A 20,245-nucleotide genomic window follows, 5' to 3' on the forward strand; every position below is an offset into this window, starting at 1 on the left:
CCCTCAATGTGCAATTTAGCATTAATACCAAGAGTCTCTCAGCAGACTATGTCAGTGTTAATTGAGCTTTGAATGAGGGTTGGTTTTGTTTTTTTTTGCTGTTGTCCTTACAGTAATATTTGTACCAGGAAAGAATTGCTTAATCTTGGCTCTGACTTTATATTTCTTCAGGGAAACCAGTAGGTTTACTGTGTTCTTAACTTCAAGGTTTCCTTTGCACGGGGGACTATCTCTTACATGTTTAGAAGGGATTATAGAATGTTAATAACTAACACTTAGACCATCCAGGGAGCTCCACCTAACAAATATCTGTCGCTGGACGAAAGCTAAATGGACAGCAGTGGTCTTGTTCTCTGCTGTGGTTGGGATTGGGAGGGGATGCAGAAACCTGGCATGATGAGGAGCTGGCTTAGTTCCAGGTATGCTGGAAAGGCTTTCCAATAAAAAGGCTCCTTTTTAGCTTCTGCAGAGAGTAGATGCCAGTTGAAGATGGAGAGAATTTTGGATGCTTTTTCAGGGAAAACTGCACTGGGGAGGGAGAGCATAAAGATTAGTATTTACTTCCCTATTTGTCAGTAGTGTTGTCCTGCTGACTAAGCTGCATGCTGTTCGTAGCACTTGCTTTTACATGTGTGTCTTTACTTGTATCACAAACTTGGAAGGGTGTGTTTAATTTCCAGTATTAAAACTAAAATGAAGGGATGCAGTTTTTGAATCTCAAAAGATAGAAAAGTTCTATCTGCTCAAGAAGAGACAACAAATTTACTGATTATTTCAAAGCATAGAAGTTCTAGATGCTTCTTGAAGCATGTATACTTAAAGAGGGGAAGTTTAGATTGGATATAAGGAAGAAATTCTTTACTGTTAGGGTGGTGAGGCACTGGAATGGGTTGCCTAGGGAAGTTGTGAATGCTCCATCCCTGGCAGTATTCAAGGCCAGGCTGGGCAGAGCCTTGGGTGGCATGGTTTAGTGTGAGGTGTCCCTGCCCATGGCAGGGGGTTGGAACTTGATAATTTTAAGGTCCTTTCCAATCCTAACTATTCTATGATTCTATTTGAGAAAACGGATTTAGTCTTTCCCTGCTCACATTTACGTCAGATGTCAGAAGTTTTTACATTTCTAATATGTGTAATGAACAAAAGCAGCCTTATTTACAAGCAATCATATAATCACTTGTGACCTTTAGGTACTATCTAGATGCTGTGGATTCTCATGGTAGAATTTCTGTAACTACAGAGCTTCTTTTCCTCTCAACAATGCAGGCAGTGCTGACTGTTGCAAAATGCAGTGTCATCCTTACTTAAAAGGATCCTTTTTTTTCTTTTTTACATCACTTAAAGATACAGTGTGTATGTTTGTACCAGGAAATGATTACTCAAAAAACATTGTAGATACTGCCAGGGAAAAGGCAATAGTCGGTGATTCTGTATTTCCTGTGGTTCGTATCAAATGCCAGAGAGCTATGGGCTTAATTATATCTTTAAGTCTGCCCAGATAAAAGGGTAATTTATATCTTAACCATGGCTTTTATGTCTCTGTGTGCTCATATGTGATTTAGATTTTAGGAAACCATGCATTGTAAATTTATGTATGCCATAATACTTCATTTTCCTAGATATTTAAATAGCTGGCAGTAGATTAAATTAAGATTTTTGTCCCCTAAATGAACTGTAAATCTAGTTGTAGAAGATCATTTTCATACAGTTGTTGATCATAATTTGCCTTGTTACAGAGCCAAAAGACTGTTAACAAAGCAGACTTAACTAGGTCCAAAGTCAGTAATAAAATGGCTCTTGAAACCAAGTAGCACTTTTCTGGTTCCACACATTCCTGAGTATTAAAGAGGAAAATATCTCATGCAGGTTATCCATTTATGAATTAGTGACTTGCAGTTAGTTTCACTGTTCCATTTTTGTCAGGTCACTGTTTCATGACTCTTTATTTCAATTCCATTTGTTAGACAACGTATCTCATACATCTGTGACAGTTGAAGCTGACCGGAATGAGACATTTCTTCCATTCAGTATTCCTTTGTCATTTCGTTCCCCATCTCCTCTCGTCTCTCTCCAAGCTGTCAAAGAAAGGTAAAACATGCAGCAGGTTCACCCGTCCATTACATCTTTCCCTTTTCTGTCCTCTGAATTTGTAGCCTTGTCTGGTTTAGTTCATGCTATGTTCTGCAAAAACGTAACACGTGAACTGAAACACTGGAGATGCAGTCAAGTTTGCTAGGCTATTTAGAGCTTCTCAAATGAAGTTAGAACTGCTGTTAACTTCAGTGGAGCCAAGATTTCAACCTCTGCTTTGAAATGGCTAAGAATGCTTAAATGACTGAGAATGTTTAACACTGCCTTGTGAACTGTGGTTGTGATTTGTCTTTAAAGCAAACTTACTGAATATTGGTTTGGGATTTTGCTTTTCTGGTACTTAGATTTCTTACAAATGAGTGAAGGCTTCTGATGTTGTTTAGGGACAAACATTAAAATATTCAAAGCATGCTAGATAGTGCTAAAACACAGCTGCAAATTATACCGCATGGTCTGCTATCTCCCCATATGCACCTTTCAGTGAATCTAAGCAATTTCCCAAGTGTTTATGGAATAATGGTAGCTTATGCCCAGTGCAAGTAAATATGGTAATGTCTATTCTATGAGAAATCAAATTGCTGCTCTAAAACCTGCTTTAAAAAACAGGGACACACACACACACACACACGTAAAGGAGATGGTGTTAAAAACATAAAAAATTGAAAAAAACTATGTATGTTAGCTTCTGAGGTAAAATGTTGCTGGCCCGTAATGGTGGTGTGAGAAGTTGCATAGCCCTCCCTTAATAACTTAGGTATGTGAATATATGTCCTGCAACAGAAGACTGTAGCTGCTATCAATTGTATAAGGATCTCAGAATAACCTTGTTTTGAATGTTTTGAATTCTTTTTAAACTGTAAGCAAATTTTAGGACTTTACCAGTAATAAGTGTTTCTGTTAATAATAACTAAGTATTCAAGTATTTACTGTATTCAATTTATAATTAAATACATTACTATCACACTTAAAATTGATTTTTAAGTTTACCTTTAATCCTTATATACATTAAAGTCCAATTGTTTTGTGCTCTCTTCTGCAGCAGCCTTCATCCGTTGCTATACTTGGTGTAGTAAAAGATGCCATATGCTCTGGCAAGCAAGTAAATGGTTGCTTTTTTCTTGATGCTCTGAAACTAGTTCTTGGCCAGAAAGCAAGAAGCTGATTTTTATGATCAACTGTGGATGATATAGTTCCTTTCATGGCAGTGGTAGAAATAATTGGGTTTTGGTATGTTCACTGGGCTTCCTCTTGAATAAAATGCTCACTGGACTTCCTCTTGGATAAAATATCTGAAGGGGTAGGGACTGATGACATGACAAGGACATTTATAGTGAGCTTTATAATCTGAAGAATTAATTTTGAGTACTGTAAAACTGTTTCTTACCCCCAAGAGGGACATAATTTCCTAATGATGCTTTATAAGCTTTAAAATGCAATGTGGCTAACCTGCATTTATTTGCATTTAAATACATGTCCTGATATAAGCACTAATGTTAATATGCTGTTTCTCCAGCAGCAAAAAAATCCAAGTCTTCAATAATTCAGGGTTTTATTCTGTGCTGAAAGTATGAACCATGACTGAAGTAAGAATTTTGAGCAGCTTATTAGTGAATTTTGTTCTTGTTGGTCATTGGTGCTCTTAACCTTTTCTTGAGAATTCTTCAGATTATAAAGTTTTCTGAAATCATGGTTTGAATGGAAAGAAAGTGATGTGTTCAGATTTGTACTTACCATTTTAAATATCTGAACTTCTGACTCCTAGTGTTTCCAGCTTTGTACGCAAAACTACTGAAAAGATTGGCACACTTCATATAAGCCCTGATGCTAGAGGAAGGCAAGAAGCAAAGGATGATGAGCAGCTGCAGGAGTTGAATGTTAATCTGGAAGCACCTCCCCAGGAAAAGAAAGAGTGAGTGCAAAAGTTACCTTTTCTTAGCAGTTGCATTTGCTGAATATTCTGAGGATAGCAGAAAAAGCGCTGTTTTAGGTAGAACAAGGAGTTGCCTTCATTACTATGGTGGGTTTCACTGGTTCTCCCTGACTCCTTTCCTAGAAGCAGATTAGGCAATGAACACTTCTGAGGGGTGGAGCACACAGTCTCCACAGTGCTGTAATGACTAAAGAGCATGAACATAGTGTATTCAGCAGTTCTTATATAGTGTATCTGTGATGCTAGTTATAGTTACGGGCATGAGTCCAGCAGTTCATTTCCTGTCCTTTCTGAGTAGGGGGGTAAACACTTAGCTTCCTGAAAACATTTTTCTATTTTGTTTTTGTTTGTGTGGCTTATGTCTGTTGGTTGGGTTTTGTTTTGTGTGGGTTGAGTTGTTGTTGGTTGGGTTTTGTTTGCTTTTAATAATGGTAGCTTTAAAATGCTGAACTTCTTCAATGGTTGTCTAATTCATACAGAGCTAAGTTATTTTGTATTCCAACATTCTGCTAATTTACCATTTTGGACTAACTTTGATAACAGGCATGATACTGATGTTTATTCACTACCTGCAGAAATCTACTGTAGAAGGCTGCAAAAATGGTATTACGGGTTTGCTTTTCATGGCTATTCATAATTTCTGTTGAGCTGTTCCTTCTTTAGAAATCAAAGGTTGTGTTGGTTTTTTTTTTTCTTTAATGAAGGAGTTAATGTTGTTTCCTCACAAACTTAAGGAAATTTGTGAGGAAATTCCTCATTTAAATTATTGAAGATAATCATAGAATGGTTTGGGTTGGAAGGGACCTTACAGATCATCCAGTTCCAACCACTCCCTGCCGCTGTCCCCCCCCACCCCGGGCATGGTGGGGTTGAAACTAGACCAGGTTGCTCAAAGCACCATTCAACCTGGCCTTGAACACAGCTTCTCTGGGCAACCTGTGCCAGTGTCTCACCATGTTATACTAAAGAATTTCTTTGTAATGTCAAATCTAAATCTATGTTCTAATGCTTCAGATAAGACTGAAATTAATGTGTTTTTTCTAGGTTAGAACCACAGAGTTGCCAGCTTCCAGAGGAGGATCATCTAAGAGATCTCAAGGCTGCAACAGCAGAAGCTATGTAAGCAGGGAGACCTTTTAGTGTATAGATACTGGGTTTTGTTAGAAAAATGATATTTTTATTTTTTTTCTTAATTCATTACAGACATGTAAGTGTAATGCTCTTAATGTCTATTAACATAATCTGAAATTATCTCATTTGGTTAGTTGTTTCCCCTGTTTAAAGCTGAGCAAAACCCACTAAAGGTTTATTTAGGCACTCAAATGTTACCTTTTTGTCCTAACTGGAAGCATAGTTTAAAAAAAAACAAACAGAACCAAACCCATGTAACAAACAAAAATCTATTCTGAAAGAAACCTTGGGGAACTTGGAATGTACTAAGATCAAAGTAGATAGCTTGAGTAGCTTAAATTCTGTTTGATGCACTCAAACCCACAAAACCCCAACTAAGTCAAGTTTAGGAGTATACTTTGAATTACACAAAATACACATAATACTTCACTTGTGACATAACTGTTAAGCAAATTAGCAAACTTCTTTTTTATGCTTCAGAGCCAAACTCCAGGATCCCCTGGTTTTGTTAGAACCACAGTGTATGAGAATGGTTTTACAGGAATGGCTTGTCTGTCTAGAAGAGAAGTTTGGCAGCAAAGAGCATTCTGCTTCCACTGTCAAGAACCACAAGACTGTGTGTGCTGAAGAACAGAGTGCAGTTCTGCAAGAAAACCTACGACTAGGTCCAGCTGATGGAGACCCAAAAGACAAAGAATGGAGCAGTATCTTGGAAAACTACACTGAAAAGGAAAATACTGAAGAAACTTGTGTAAGCAAGGCCATGTGTGAAAATAGTACTGATTTTAAGGGACCTTTGGACTGCGGCTTTCAAGTGTCTCCTCCATGTGTCATAGAACCAGATGTTCAGAAAGATCTTGTTGAGTTGACAACACTGTGTTTTGAGATGTCTGTGTTTTCTTGTGGAAGTGGTGATGCTGAGGAAAGTTCTGATGGGAGTCTGCCACTAGCAGCTTCATGGACCTTGGCTTGTAGATTTATGCGAAGCTACTTCTTTCTTTTGGATTTAAAAAGACTAAAGCAATGTATTATAACCATACATGCAAACAGCCCTAATGTATGGGAAACATACATCGCAGGCTTGAAAGGTAACTAATGACAATTTTATTACTGGTAAACTGAAAGTAAGACTGCTTAGGAGAAAAAAAGAAGCTTGAAGACAGTCCCATTTGTGTCTGCAAATTTTCCGTCTGCAGGTGTAGTGTGGGAGGGGGAGGATGGCTGGTGTGTGAGAGGTTTTGTTCCATTTTTGGTTTATTTGGTTGGCTGGTTTTCCCCCCAAAGGCTAACTTAGGAAGAATTGCAGTTCCTCTCTGACATTTTGCAGTTCTGAACCTTGTAATTTATATGGGGCTTATTGATTGAATGCTGTAGTGATTACAGACCAGACCTAGTTAAAAACAAATGTGCTTCAAAGAGCAAAGCATCTAAATTAGAATCAGATGTTTGTGGAAACAAGGAAGAAGCAAGGGGAGGGGCTTTGGTATTTGCACTGGAAACAGAAGATTCTTTAGCTTCTAGAGAAATGGGGTTAAACAAAACTGAATGGAGTAGATGGTTCTGTGCCTTATGATCACTCCAGACTTCCTTTGTCCGTGGAAATCATTTCTGATCTTTTTGATGCCTCTTTAGCTTTATTGAACCAAAGCTTCCTGATTATGTTGGAAAAGAGAACTTTGTGGTCTACATTCAGCTTCTGCTTTATGCATTTTTTACAAAAGTGAATTAAAGTCTTGGCATTGATTTGGTGCAAACAGTAGTCGAACAACAGTATCTTGTTTTCAGGGTTGGCATCTAATATTTGGGTTTATGGGAATCTGTTCACTATTTGGACTTGAACAGCCTTAGAAGTGAAAGTAATATATGTGTTCCTAGTTTGTTCCCATTTTGATTGTCCTTGTTGCCTGTAGATTGATACCTGCATTTCATCAGGATGGAGGTTCATGCTGAATTCTACATTCTGTGAAGTCAGTGACCAAGCTGAAGTTTTTATTTATAGAGGCAGATTGTAAAATATGAAAACTGCTGCAGATCTGCATTATATTCAGCAAGCCATAAGTCCTGCAGTGGGCTGGGGTTTGGTTTTGGGTTTTTTGTTTTGTTTTGTTTTTTTTTTCGTTTGTTTGGTTTTGGGTTTTTTTCCACACAAGAGAAAAATTAACATCTTAGAAGTCTAAAGAAAAGGAAAATATATTTAGAGTATTATTCTGTGGCTTAATCATATCATTTTGTAACTGCAATTTGCTGTAAGCACAGATGAGTGATGTCAATTTCTATGAAATGAACATGTAGGATCTGTTCACTTGTTAGCTAGAGTTCCATGAAAGTAGGGGAACTCTTGTCCTTACGCTTAGGAACAGCTCTGTGTGTGTGTGAATTACAAAACACCAACTTGCCCTGATCTTGTAACTTCTGCGCCGATTTATTTCAGAACTAACTTGTCATAGCCCAGTGGCTTTAGCAACGGAAAATGAAGATATGTTGAAAATACTGAAACAGCTGCATGACCTGGGACCTTGGGATGATAGCCCGCTCTTACTGGTACATGCTCAAAGGTTTGTAGCTAAGTGGGTTTTGTTTGGTTAGTTTTCTTTGGTTCACTGAATATTTCATGAAGCTCTCTGGGAATCTTTTAAAGAGATCAACTTTAAGTGCTATCTTGAACTTGCAAGAGATCTTGGAAAATTATAATTTGCTGTTTGTCCTCTCTCTCTAGGCTTTATGAAAAATTTGGGGAAACAGCTCTTCGGCCCTTGATCAAGTTCTACCCCTCCCTCTTGCCCTCTGATATCAAACAGCTTTGCAGGAATGATCCAGCTCACTTTTTAGCATATTTAGATAGTCTGGTGAAATCAAAGCCAGAGGATAAAAGGTAAAGGGAATACAGAATCTTTTTAATCTGTCTGCTGTCTTAATTATGTAGCTGTGGGGTTTGTTTGGTTTTGGCTTTTGGAGGCTTTTTTTACTCTTTCTGTATCTATCTTGATGTTCTTCAGCAATAGATTCCAATTCATTCTACCAGTTTTATTTGTTCTCAGTGTTGGTTTTTTGTTGGTTTTTGTTGTTTTGTTTTGTTTTGTTTTCTTAGATTAGATGCTAGTTTTAAAAGGGTTTTTCTAAATAATGCTTGCAGTGGAGCTGACTATTTTTGGTCTAAGGTCAGACAGCATTCTTAAAACAACCCCTAGGTGAACCCAACCTGCAAACTGAATGGCTTTTTGTGGTCCTCTCCATTTCTAAAAATATAAATCATTCCAAGCTTTTCCATATTTCATATTATCTCTTTTGTTTCTTCCTTTTTTTTCTTTGGCCCACACACAGTCTCTGCTCCTCCATGTCTGGTATATATAAAACTGGCATTTTTTTTCCTGTGTTGTGTTTTCCAGGTCATCTCTCCTTAGATCTCTTCTGCAGCCTGAATCTGTACGACTGGATTGGTTGTGCTTGGCAGTTTCTCATGATGCACCACAAAGAACAAATACTGTGGATGCGGAAGGAAATCCCAGGTAAAGCAGGGGTCACCGAAAGTCCTGCGTGCAGCAAAAAGCTTTAATTGGTCTGTAGAATTTTGGCTTAAATTTTGCATGATAGTTTGGATGTCCCTTAATCCTTGGAGCATTTTCTGTGTTACAGAGTTCAGCAGAAGCAATGAGATGATTAAATAACCTTATTTGTAACACTTCTCAGAGTGACTGCTCTACTGAGACTATACACAATGTTTAATTCACTTTTCTTTCTTCTCATACACCTGCCTTTCTTCTAGAGAGAACATCATGTTCTGAAGGAAAATTATTAATGCTTTAAAACTGAATTTCTCATATTCTAGGCCACGATCCCATTTGTTTACATGGGGCTACAGCCAGCTCATTCTGCTTTTGATTAAACTCCCAGCTAACTTTGCTACAAAAGAAAAGATGACTGACATCTGTAAATCACATGGGTAAGAAAAAGCTTAGTGATTCTTGATTAGCTAGTGTTCTGACCCCAGAAAGATACAAATAAAAATGACCCATCTGCTTCTTATTTGGACAAGTTTTACTTAAAAACCTATCCTGTTTTGAGTGTTCAATTTAAGTACCAAATACCCTTTTTGGTTAAGGGGTATTCCTGTGTCCCCACTCTGCAGTGATTTCTGGCATTCAAGAAATTCAGTTGCTTCTGTCTTCACTGATATTTAAATGAGCATTTATTTATTGTTGACTGTAGTTTAAACTGAGTATTTGATTCCTGGAAATCTCTACTCTCTTATTCAAGATTTTGGACTGGATATCTTTTTCTCTGCCTTGAGCTGGATAGAAGAATAGAAGCCTTTACTAGTATTGCTCATTTGGATGACTTGAGCCTGTTGAATGGAGAAGATGGTTAGTGAGTCTTAAGCTGTGTAATCATATGTGCATAGTACAGGAACTGCCCTTATTATGTCCTGATTTGTCCAAAGTTGAGTTGAATTTCTATTTTTTTGAAGTGTTTTGGTAGCACTGTGTGGTGCAGCGTATTTGAAACACATTAATGTGTGTAACACTCATATCTTCACAATGTCCTTTGTGAAATCAGTTGTGCTAAAAAATGCTTAAAAGCTAAACTTGGAGTGGTAGGTAGAAGAATAGCTAGCCTCCCTGAACAGTGTGAAACTCCTCTGCTATGCATGCACACACACACAGTTACGACAAGTAAAGCATTTTATAACAGGATGGAACTTAAAAGGAAATTCCCAGTAGCCCTAAGATGGACATAAAAACCAGTTTTTGTCTCTTGACCTAATCCAAGGCCTTAAATGCTGAACTATTATGAAGCTTTGTGTGTAGTTCACTGGTGAATCTTTATACCAAGTCAGTTAAGGCAGTACACTTCTGTACACTATTTGCTTGTTGGTAACACTTGTTAAACTTTCACAGAGAAAAACAGAACAGCTAGCTTCCCTTTTTAAGTACAGGTTCATTTAAAAGAGTAGACTCAGAATAATCATTGTTTTACAAATAATGTAACATTCATTTTACATTTAGGTTCCATTCCAGAGACCATAGAAGAATGGAAGTTTCTTCTGCACCTCACACAAAATCACAGCACAGCTTTCCACCACCATGGCCCACAGAATGGGAATGCTGTCAGCAGTGTTAGCCCAAGCTGCCCGGACTGCATCACTGTGGAAAACGTAGCCCTCTTGCTGGCAAAAGCCGTTGGCCCAAACCGTGCCTTGCCTCTCTTGCAGGAATGTGGCTTGACACTAGAATTGTCTGAGAGATTTACTGGTGTCTGTGAGATCCTGAGAATTGCTGAGAAAAGGCAAAGGTAAGATGACACATCAACAAAAGATCCACATTATTCATTTTGGATCTTTAAACTCTTTTCAGTTAACAAAAAGATAAAATACTTCACATTTTTATCTCAGATTTTAAACTTAGCTGAAAGCTTTTCTGTTATTTAAGAGCTATGTAGTGTGCGATATAGGCACTTGGAAATGGAAAAAAGAGGAAACAGGAAATTATACATTAAAGGTGTGAAGGAGATAGCTGTCTTGCTGAGTCTTGCACAGACTCTGATCTTGCCTATCCCTTCCAGAGAAGGCATGCATGGTGATGTCATGATATTACTTCTGAAATACAGTCAGTTGTCATAGCTTAACACCAGCTGGCAACTAAGTACCATGCAGCTGCTTGTTGACTCCCTACATTTGCAGTAGATGGGGAGAAGAACTGGAAAAAAAAGTTAAAAACCTGTGGGTTGAGATAAGAACAGTTAGAAATAAAGTTAAACATAATACTAATACTACTCGTAACAGTAATAATGGAAAGGGAAGTAACAGAGAGAGTGAAAGCAAAAAAACCCCAACAAACAGTATTGCACAGTACAATTTCTTACCAACCCTGATTGATGCCACGCCCATCCCTGAGCAGTGATCGGTCCCTTCCTGCAAAATCCCCTCCTGTTTATATACTGGGCATGACGTGCTGCGGTGTGGAATACCCTTTTGATTAGTTGTGGGCCAGGTGTCTTGTCTCTGCTCCCTCTTGGCTTCTTGTGTCCCTTCTCACTGGCAGAGCATAGGAAACTGAATAAAGTCCTTGACTTGTTGCTAAGAAGTGCTTACATTTAAAACATGAGTGTGTTATCAGCATTATTCTCTCACTAAATCCAAAGCACAGGTCTGTACCAGCAGCTAGGAAGAAAATTAACTGTCCCAGACAAAACCAGGACACATGTTTTTGACAAACTTTTCTTTAAAATGCAAACAAAACCTGGTTTTCTTTCTGTTGTTTTGTTTTTGTTTTTTTTTTTTTTACTGTCTGACTTCTGGTCTTGTTTTTTTTCCCCTTTAATTGCAGAGCGCTGATTCAGTCCATGTTGGAAAGGTGTGACCGGTTTTTGTGGTCTCAGCAAGCATAGGAAACAGCTTGGAAAACTCTGGGAACATTTTTTTACTGTAACGATTGTATATTAAAATGCCTCTTAAACTTAACAGGCTCTTAAAGAAAGAAACCCCTGTCTAAAAGTTCAGTTGTATTGAGCCACTCTCCATCTGGCAGGTATCTGCCCAGCAACTGCTGAGGGTTCTTCCTTATGTGTTTGGAGATGAGTTTTGAACTGCAGAACTTAAATCAAAACAATCCCATATTTACCTTGAAATTAAGCTCACAGGTTTCTGAGATGGAAATTCCTGAATTTATTTTCTGAGTTTGTATGACTGAAGTGTTAATGATATGAGCCCTGAAGTATTAAATTATGGTATATAAATCTTTTTGTTTCCAAACATGAGAAACCATTCTTCAGAAACATCTAAGCCAGTATTTGCTTAATTTTCCTGTAAATGGTATTTACATTTTTCAGTTACTGTAGAACTGCTTGTTATTCTAGCTGGTTTATTCTCTTCTTAAATTATATGGACTGGTTTTGGCTCTTTGAAATGTATGAATTAAACCAAGTTTTAAAATAGGAGGGAAATATGTTTCAGGAGTGAATTAATGGTTAAGAATGCTGATTAACAGAACTTGTTAAATGAACTCAATGTTAAACTATAAGCATGGTATTTCCAAATTGCCCCATTCTGCCTGTGCAACATCACTGTAGACATTAGTTGTGATGGTTCAACAAATCTCAGGTCAGTGGAATTAGAATCACAAACTCGTTTAGGTTGGAAAAGGCTCTTAAGATCATTGAGTCTAACTGTAAAAGGCCAAGTCCACCATTAAACCACATTCTTAAGGTGCCACATCTACATTCCAGTACCTTAACCATGTCCTTGGGCACCGTTCCAGTGCTTGACAATTCTTTGGGTGAAGGAATCTTTCCTAATCTCCAGTCTAAACCTGCTCTGGTGCAACTTCAAGCCCTTTCCTCTAGTCCTATCACTTGGGGAGAGTCCAACACCGACTTTGCACCAGCCTCCTTTCAGGTACTTGTAGACAGCAGTAAATGTCTCCCTTCAGCCTCCTTTTCTCCAGACTAAACAACCCTAGGTCCCTTAGCCACTCCTCATAAGACTTGTTCTCTAGACCTTTTGCCAACTTTGTTGTCCTTCTGTGGACACACTCCAGCAGCCCAATGTCTGTCTTGACCAAAAGTGAACACAGCACCCAAGGTGCAGCTTCACCCAGTGCAAACTACAGGGGAGATGATCACAGCCCTGGCCCTGCTTGCTATGTTATTTCTGGTAGAAGGCAGGATGCTGTTGGCCTTCTTGGGCCCACTGCTGGCCCATATTCGTCTGGCTGTCAAACAACAACCCCAGCTCCTTTTCTGCAGGGGCAATTTTCCAGCAACTCTTCTCCAAACCTGTAGCATTGCGTGTGACCCAAGCACAGGCCTCAGCACTGAGCCTTGATGAACCTCATACAGTTGGCCTTCACCCATTGATCCAGCCTGTCTGCATTCCTCTGTAGAGCCTTCCTACCCTCAAACAGGTTAACGCTCCCACCCAGCTTAGTGTTGTCTGTGAACTTGCTGAGGGTGCATTTGATGCCCTTATCCAGGTCATTACTAAACAGAACCAGCCCCAGTCCTGAGCCTTAGGGAACGCTACCTGTGACCAGCCACCAACTGGATTTAACTCCATTCACCACCACTCACGGGGCTCAGCCACCCAGGCAGATTTTTACCCATCAAAGAATATGCCCATCCAAGCCATAAGCAGACATTTTCTCCAGGAGGATGCTGTGGGAGAATGAAGGGTGTCTGTCAAGGGCTTTTCTGAAGTTCAGGTAAGCTTTGGCATTTTACATGGGTGCTGTCAAAGAACAAAGAACTATGCTTTGTACCACCGCTCTTTCTGCACTTAATACATATTTCAGTAAGTTTCTTTCCAGGCTTCGAGTTGTGGGCCTCTTTACTGTTGGACTCCCATTTTCAGCAGAAAGCCATGGTGTCTGGTCAATATCTGATTTTCACAAGAAAAAATTCATGCATTGGAACTATATTTTGTTAAAATCCATAATTTTGTCATGAAATTACTTGAGAGTATTTCTTTATAAAGAATCTTTTTACATAGTCTTATAACACTTGTAGTGCTGCAAAATAATGTTTTTATTTTTATGTAAAATAGGTCTTAGTAATACAACTTTCAGACTTCTGAAAGGTGCAGTCTGACTTTTTCATCTCAATTGCAAGAAAGAGGGTTGGTTACTTCATTAGAGGAATGAAGCTAAAGGGAGGCAGTTAGTGGCAGGCTTTCATCTGTTAATGTAGCTGGTGGGAAAGCCAATATATAACTACTTCTAAAGAAAACTAAATCTTTGGAGTTTGGATTTTAATACTGCAAACAGAATGGATCCTTCTATTGGAAATACCCCATGCTCTTACAGTAAGACTTAGGAGCCAGACATCTGTAGTGTGTGGTGTAGTTAACATGGATGAGATGATGCTGGTGCCTGTTCTCTTGCCTGCTGGATGCACGTGCTGTTATTTCCATGACTTGCACTTAAATAACTCTGTTTCATTCAGTGTGTGAATGTAATACCCTTTTAGCTGAGTACTCATGTTGCCCTCCTTATGGGAATTCAGCTGGCTTTCCAAGAGTGTATCTGTCTTATCTCTTTAAGCCAACGGTTCTACTTCATTTGCTCTGTGTAGTTTGTGTACGCAGCAGTCTCTTTTGTGCTTCTGTGGATTTTTTGTACACTTGGTTAACTTTGTGTAAGGGTTGAGGATTTTTACAATTGTTACTTTCCATTCAGAGCTTTTTTAAAAATTTTGTCTCAGAACAGTCAAATAAGTAACAATGGGAAGCGTTTCTTCAAATATGGTGGCTAAAGTGAACTTTTTTTGAGTTCAGATAACTTGGCTGTCAATAAAGTATAAAGATATACTTTCTGAAGAAGAGTTGGAAAATCACTTGTTCCATGTGTTTTCATCTCATATGGGTAAGGTGAAGGGACTGTAATGAGATAGTTGTTTGTTCAGAAGTTACAGTTGTACAGAGCAGTGCTCTCACCCTAAAGCTACAGCCCTACCAGCTCTTGGCAGCTGTGCATACACCACTGACACTTTAAGCCAGCCTGTGCTGGAGCAGGTTTGCTCCAGCTCATCTTTGGGTTTAGTGACTGACTGTTGGTGGAGGGAACCCTTGAAAATCAGAGATTTTCAGGGGGCTTTGCTCTGAACAACTTCAAACACAAGCTGTATTGGTTTTGTTGTTTCTACACCTCTCCCTGCCCCCCAAAAAAAGTCTCATACCTACCTCCAAATGTTATTTCACTGTTAGAATCATCATCAAAACCTGTGGGGAAATCAATTTTATTTAAGATAAGCATCTGCATATGCAATCTGTTTCTTGAAGAGGGGCAAGTCTGCAGTCATTCTGTACATCTATAAGCCTGAGTTCAGTGCTAGTAGATATTTCATACAGCAGCATGGCAAAACTCCCTGAAGTGAATTACTGCCCTTGTAACCTTAATGTGCTGTTACTTCCCAGAATAAGCAGTAACTGCATCTGTTATTGTGCCCGAGCTGGGAATTCACCTCATCCCCTTGCTCAATCTGAAATTTACTCGGATTGTGAAATACCTACATTGCAGAATGTTTACGGAATGTAGCTTGCATTTATACGTATTTAGAATTAAAGGGTAATCAGTTTGAGGTTGCTTTTTATTTTAGCTATATCAGAACGTACACTATAGGTGTTACGTTCACGCAGTGTACGCATGCAGCCCCTTTCAGTACTAAGCCAAAAAGGAACATTCCATTGAAACCCTTCTATGTGCTCAGGGGCGGCTTGCCTATTTGTGTTGCAAGAGTGAAAGTTTTTGGCTGCAGCTTGTTTCTGTGGGCCAAGGGCTGTGACCTGGAATGCAGGCCAGAAGGATACTGGAAAGCAGTGCTGGGGCACAAAGTGTGCTTTATCCAGTTACTATAGGGAGGTCCAGCACTGTCACTGCTGCTGCCTTCCTTGTTGGAGACCAGTTAAGGGAATGCAATCCAAAATCTTCTAAAGATCTCCTCCAGTGCCTACCTTCTTGCAATTATCTTCATGTTTGTGCTCTTTGCAAGGAATTTGGGTTTGGAGAAAATGGAAAACACCTCAGACCACATCATAATACTCAGATATATCCCTTATGGTCCTAAATGTCTGAGCTCTTGTAGGGAAACTTTCAAAGTCAGTTTTGAAGGCAATGCTCTGTTCTATGTCCCCAGGCAAAATAGCGTATGTGTTAGTGAGCCTATACTCCAACTTATAGGAATAATTTTACAGAGGGCTTTTTGTGTGTGTGTGGGTTTGGTTTTTGTTGTTGGTTGTTTTGGTGGTTTTTTGTTTTTGGTTTGTTATTTTTTTGTGTGTGTTTTTTTTTTCTTTGTTGTTTTTGGTTGTGTTTTTTTTTTTGTTTCGTTTGGTTTGTTTTGTTTTTTAACTCAAAACCAAAGAGGTGAGCAACAGGGACTACTTGTAGCCAACAGAAAAGGCACTTGAGCTGACATGTACTGTAAGGGCATAAGTCATCACTAGGTCATGAGTAGCATTGCAGCAAAGCACAGCACTCCATTCTCTGCAGTAACTGAGCTGTTACACTGTTAAATATCAGTATCATATGTGGTGGGGACAAAATTACATGCCTGGTCTGCTGTGTTTTGCGAGGTTTCCTTGTCTATTGGGTTAGGGTTTAGATTCTTGTCTCAAATTGTTCCATTCAGAGATAAAGCGTAGTAGATAACATCTGTCCTGACACTCTAGGCCCGTGGAAAATGTTGCTTCTGCTCTTAAGCTAAATTCTTGTTTGAAGTCCAGTGATGCCCAAGGAAGTTACCTGCTGGCACTTTATTAGCTGACTTGGTTAGTGCCTCTCTTGTACCTCATATCCCTGCCCTTCATCTCCAGCAGCTAATAGTCTGAAGTGACAAGGTTGTGAATGGGCCAACTACCCACACCTCTTCTGTGGACAATTCAAAAAAGCTCTCTTAGACTTCTGCGAGAGACTGATCTGAAATAAGACTCCACTGACCCTTGTGTCAAAGATTGGTATGAGAAACTGAGATGTGATTTCACCTATCTTTTGTCTCAGAGATTGGTGGAAGGAGTTGAGGTAAGACTCTTCCACCATGCAGTGTTTGAGGGATGAGTGGGAAAGAGCTGAGATAAGACTCTTCCATCCATTACCTCAAGGCTTGGTGTGAGGAATTGCTGTCCATTATCCCAAGAACTGCTGCAGATGTGTGTGCAGACAGGTGCAGTTGAAGAGCTGGCTGCAAGACCAGGGAAACTGGTCCACCAGGAAAATGTAATATGTGACATGAAGAACAGAGGTACTCCCCCCAACTCATTATAAAAGAGGGAAAAGCTAATCACCAAGAGGCACATCACCAGGGAGCCATTGCCATGCAGATGACTCCAGAAGGACACCTCCGTGAGGACACTCTCCACTGATGACTACTATAGACTCTGAGGGACACCCTCCATGAGACATCGCCATGAGGGCAACTCCATGAGACACACTCCACAGGGTACCTTCAAGGGGACGACTCCAGAAGGATGCCTCCACCTCCGACAGACTCTTGGGGGACACTCTGCTCCGATACCGACTACAAACCCTGAAGAACTCCCACCGATTACGATGATGACAATGGGTCCCCGGGACACTGCTGGATCCACAGTGTGACTTTTTCTCTCTCTCTGCACCCCAAATCCTTGCTTCATTTTTCTACCTTTTTTTCCAATCTGTCCTATCGCTATCCCCTTTATTACAATAATTTCCCTTTTTTGTAGTAACTGTTTTATTAATAAACTTACTAATTGATTATGGTACTTGACCTCGTTTGTGTCTTAATTTCACTCTTGGGATCACAAACTGAAACAGGGTCTGGCACTGGGCTTTTCTCCAGTCGGACCCTGACAACTTCTAAAATCATGGATGAGACCATGCAATGTGGAGACATTCTGCACATTGATTCTACAGTGCAACTGCACTCAAACCTAGAGCTTTCTGCAGGGAAAATGGTGTGTCAGTTATTAACCAAGGGAAGTGAGCAGCAAGCATGCTCATAAGTAGAAAGAGCACAGTGGGTGCTCAAACTGAACCATGTCAGCAGGGCCTTACTGCTTAAAATCTAGCAGAGTTGTGGCTGCACAGATCTGAACTTCCCCTTAGGTATAGTATTTACCACTGCATCAAAAACTCTCTTTAGTTTAGTAAACTTGGGCCCTACTGAGCTGACAGGAGCAACAGGATGGCTGGAAGTCCTTCAAGAGGGGTCTGTGAGAGCAAGCAAAGGCACAACGAACAATTTGGGCCTCCCTTAATGTGGCATGTGTGTGTGCTATCCTAAAGCATTATCAGCAGGGACAAATGGAGTTAAGGGCAACACTTCAAGTTTTTCATTCCATCAACTCTGAGATCCATCACATTATCCCATCATGGGAATTTCACTTGTCAGTTCCTGCAGCAGTTTTGGTAATGCAACTGGCTGTTCCTTGTGCACAGATGCAGATCTGATCTTGTGCTTTATGATACAGCACAGATGATCAGGCACCTACTCCTCTGAGCTCTGTCCAGCACAAGAGCTGCACGGAAGTGTGACCCTTAAGCCAAGTGTAACACTTCAAGCAGACAGAACACTTGAGTCTTGAGGCAGCTGCTCAGCCTGCTTGTTATGAAGAGCAAACAGTCTCCTGGACAGCTGACAAAACACCACATACTTTCTAAAAATTGTGTAACAGGAACCATGAGCTTTCAGTAAGGACAAGGACAGGTTTACTGTAATTTCTCTGTTGGAAGTGGAGTGGTGGTGGGGAATTCCCAACCAATGAAAAATATCCTTTCCAGTTTCCTCTTTTGAGGGGTTTGAATTCCTTATAAATACTCTCTCTGAATCTGACACACAATACAAGCCTCATTTCCTTTGGCTTTACCCTTCTGCAGTGGTGAGTGATATTCTGTATTTGTGAGCTCCTTGAATTTGTTAGCTAGTATTTTGGAACAGGGCTTTAGCATGTGGGGTTTCTCTGTATTCATTATAGGAGCAGCAGGGAATGCTAAAATCCAAGTTCCTCATGTCCATCTGCCTCTGTGGCAGAACTGAGCTTGTGGTCATACAGAGGGCATCATTCCTTGGGGTTGGAGGGAGCAGGCTCCTGGGCTAGCCATCAGCACTGGGGCAGTTGCATGGGCGCAGCTATGGGTCTGATGGATGCTGGGGCAGCAGCCTCTCAAACGTGCTCCAGAACTCTTCATCTCTCTGACTGTCTTACAACTCTGTGTCAGGCTTGTGCCAGGAACCATGAGGCTCTGTGTCTGCTTCGTTCTGCTCTCCATTATTCTCTGTGCAAGTGCTGACTCACCACTAGCCCGAGGTGGACGATTTGTCTGGGATGCACTGGGAGGTAAGCTGCTGTTACTCCTCGGAGCTGAGAGGACCACAGCTCCACATTAGCGACCCTGCTGTTTGCTGCTGCTGAAGGCCTTGATCATCCCCCACAGGTCCTTTCCATGGGCATACCCCTGTGCAAAGGCCAGTGTGGAGAAGTGCTTCTCTGTGTTACTGCTCCTAGGGCCTTTCAGTTCCTGGCTGAAATGGTACTTAACTATTTCTGGGATGACACTTTAAAGTCAACATCATGGCTGTTTCTCTGCTTTGCTCAGGGGCACGGGATATGTACAGAGCATACCGGGACATGCGTGAGGCAAATTACAAAGGTGCTGACAAGTATTTCCATGCTCGTGGGAATTATGATGCTGCCAAAAGAGGACCTGGTGGTGCCTGGGCAGCAAGAGTGATCAGGTAATGGAGCATATTTGTGTCATTAACACAGGTTACTAAGGATCTAGGCGTTCCAGTTAGAGTGACATCCTTTTTGACTTGTACTCAGCTTTTGACCTAGGACAGTGGAGGGGAAGTAGTTAATGTCTGTGGAGCCTGTCTCTATAGGAACGGTGTCTCTCCTTCACATGAGTGTGAACCTTTCTTCTTGTCTTCCTGAGATACCTTACCTCTGTGTTTCTGGTGATAAGGAGCTCTTTCCTCGTGTCCCTGCTCATGGCAGGGGGTTGGAACTAGGTGATGTTTAAGGTCCTTTCCAACCCAAACTATTCTGTGATAACAGTTATGGATGCCACTGTGGTTCTCAGACAAGGACTGAATATATGCTTGATCTCACTTTGAGAAGCACTGTGGAAAAGCTAGTTTTGCATGAGTGAGGAAATCAAAAAGCGTGGTTACATACTGATTGGTTTACATGGCCTTTTTTCTTCCTGCTAGTGATGCCCGAGAAAAATGGCAAAGCGATGTGAGTGGCAGAGGTGCAGAAGACACCCGAGCTGACCAAGAGGCCAATAGGTGGGGTAGAAGCGGCGGCGATCCCAACCGTTACAGACCTGCTGGCCTTCCCAGCAAATACTAATGCCAGCCCGGCAGAGCCTCTCTGCTTCCCTGTTACACCTCTTCTCTGCATCCAAATAAAGAGTTTCTCTTGCAAACTGTCCCCCCTCGATGCTGCCTTACCTTGTGGGGTGTGGGGACCTCAGGTCACAGTGCTGGCTTCGAGGGAACCAGGGTAACTGTCGCTTCTTGGGGCGGTGTCAGGACATCACGGTGGCTACCGGCGCTGTCGAGGCGCGGCGGTGCCCCTTGGCACTTCGGCTGCTCTGGGAGCACGGGAGCTGCTTTTCCAGCTGCGAG

General features: G+C 40.7%; 2 protein-coding genes and 1 long non-coding RNA gene across 7 annotated transcripts in view; 2 read left to right on the forward strand and 1 right to left on the reverse strand.

Moving 5' to 3' along the window:
* HPS5 (HPS5 biogenesis of lysosomal organelles complex 2 subunit 2) overlaps positions 1-12,152 on the forward strand; it is a 24,490-nt gene extending 12,338 nt beyond the window's left edge. For 2 of the 5 annotated variants that reach the window (XM_062608847.1, XM_062608849.1), the window contains 11 exons: positions 1,962-2,085; positions 3,851-3,997; positions 5,063-5,137; positions 5,630-6,237; positions 7,581-7,704; positions 7,866-8,021; positions 8,536-8,655; positions 8,976-9,089; positions 9,404-9,510; positions 10,153-10,438; positions 11,473-12,152. In XM_062608847.1, the coding sequence (XP_062464831.1) occupies positions 1,962-2,085; positions 3,851-3,997; positions 5,063-5,137; positions 5,630-6,237; positions 7,581-7,704; positions 7,866-8,021; positions 8,536-8,655; positions 8,976-9,089; positions 9,404-9,510; positions 10,153-10,438; positions 11,473-11,533 (1,922 nt within the window). In that variant the 3' untranslated portion in view covers positions 11,534-12,152. Of the gene's footprint in view, positions 1-1,961; positions 2,086-3,850; positions 3,998-5,062; positions 5,138-5,629; positions 6,238-7,580; positions 7,705-7,865; positions 8,022-8,535; positions 8,656-8,975; positions 9,090-9,403; positions 9,511-10,152; positions 10,439-11,472 lie in introns of those variants that run through there. The other 3 variants (XR_009962853.1, XR_009962854.1, XM_062608848.1) reach the window with 3 other exon arrangements.
* On the reverse strand, positions 293-20,169 carry LOC134158675 (uncharacterized). The gene is made up of 2 exons (XR_009962855.1): positions 20,069-20,169; positions 293-4,137 (listed from the first exon to the last, which is right to left on the reverse strand). It is a non-coding gene; the product is annotated as an uncharacterized LOC134158675 (long non-coding RNA).
* Positions 18,346-20,043, forward strand: LOC134158674 (serum amyloid A protein-like). The gene is made up of 4 exons (XM_062608850.1): positions 18,346-18,491; positions 18,832-18,950; positions 19,210-19,348; positions 19,826-20,043. Exons 2-4 carry the CDS (start codon positions 18,848-18,850, stop codon positions 19,965-19,967), a joined length of 384 nt encoding a protein of 127 aa, XP_062464834.1. The 5' UTR covers positions 18,346-18,491; positions 18,832-18,847; the 3' UTR covers positions 19,968-20,043.
* Positions 20,170-20,245: the final 76 nt, after the last annotated feature.

The sequence above is a fragment of the Pezoporus occidentalis genome, unplaced genomic scaffold (assembly GCF_034315485.1).
Source record: "Pezoporus occidentalis ecotype Australia unplaced genomic scaffold, CSIRO_AGI_Poc_V1 ctg131, whole genome shotgun sequence".
NCBI classification, from domain to species: domain Eukaryota; kingdom Metazoa; phylum Chordata; class Aves; order Psittaciformes; family Psittacidae; genus Pezoporus; species Pezoporus occidentalis.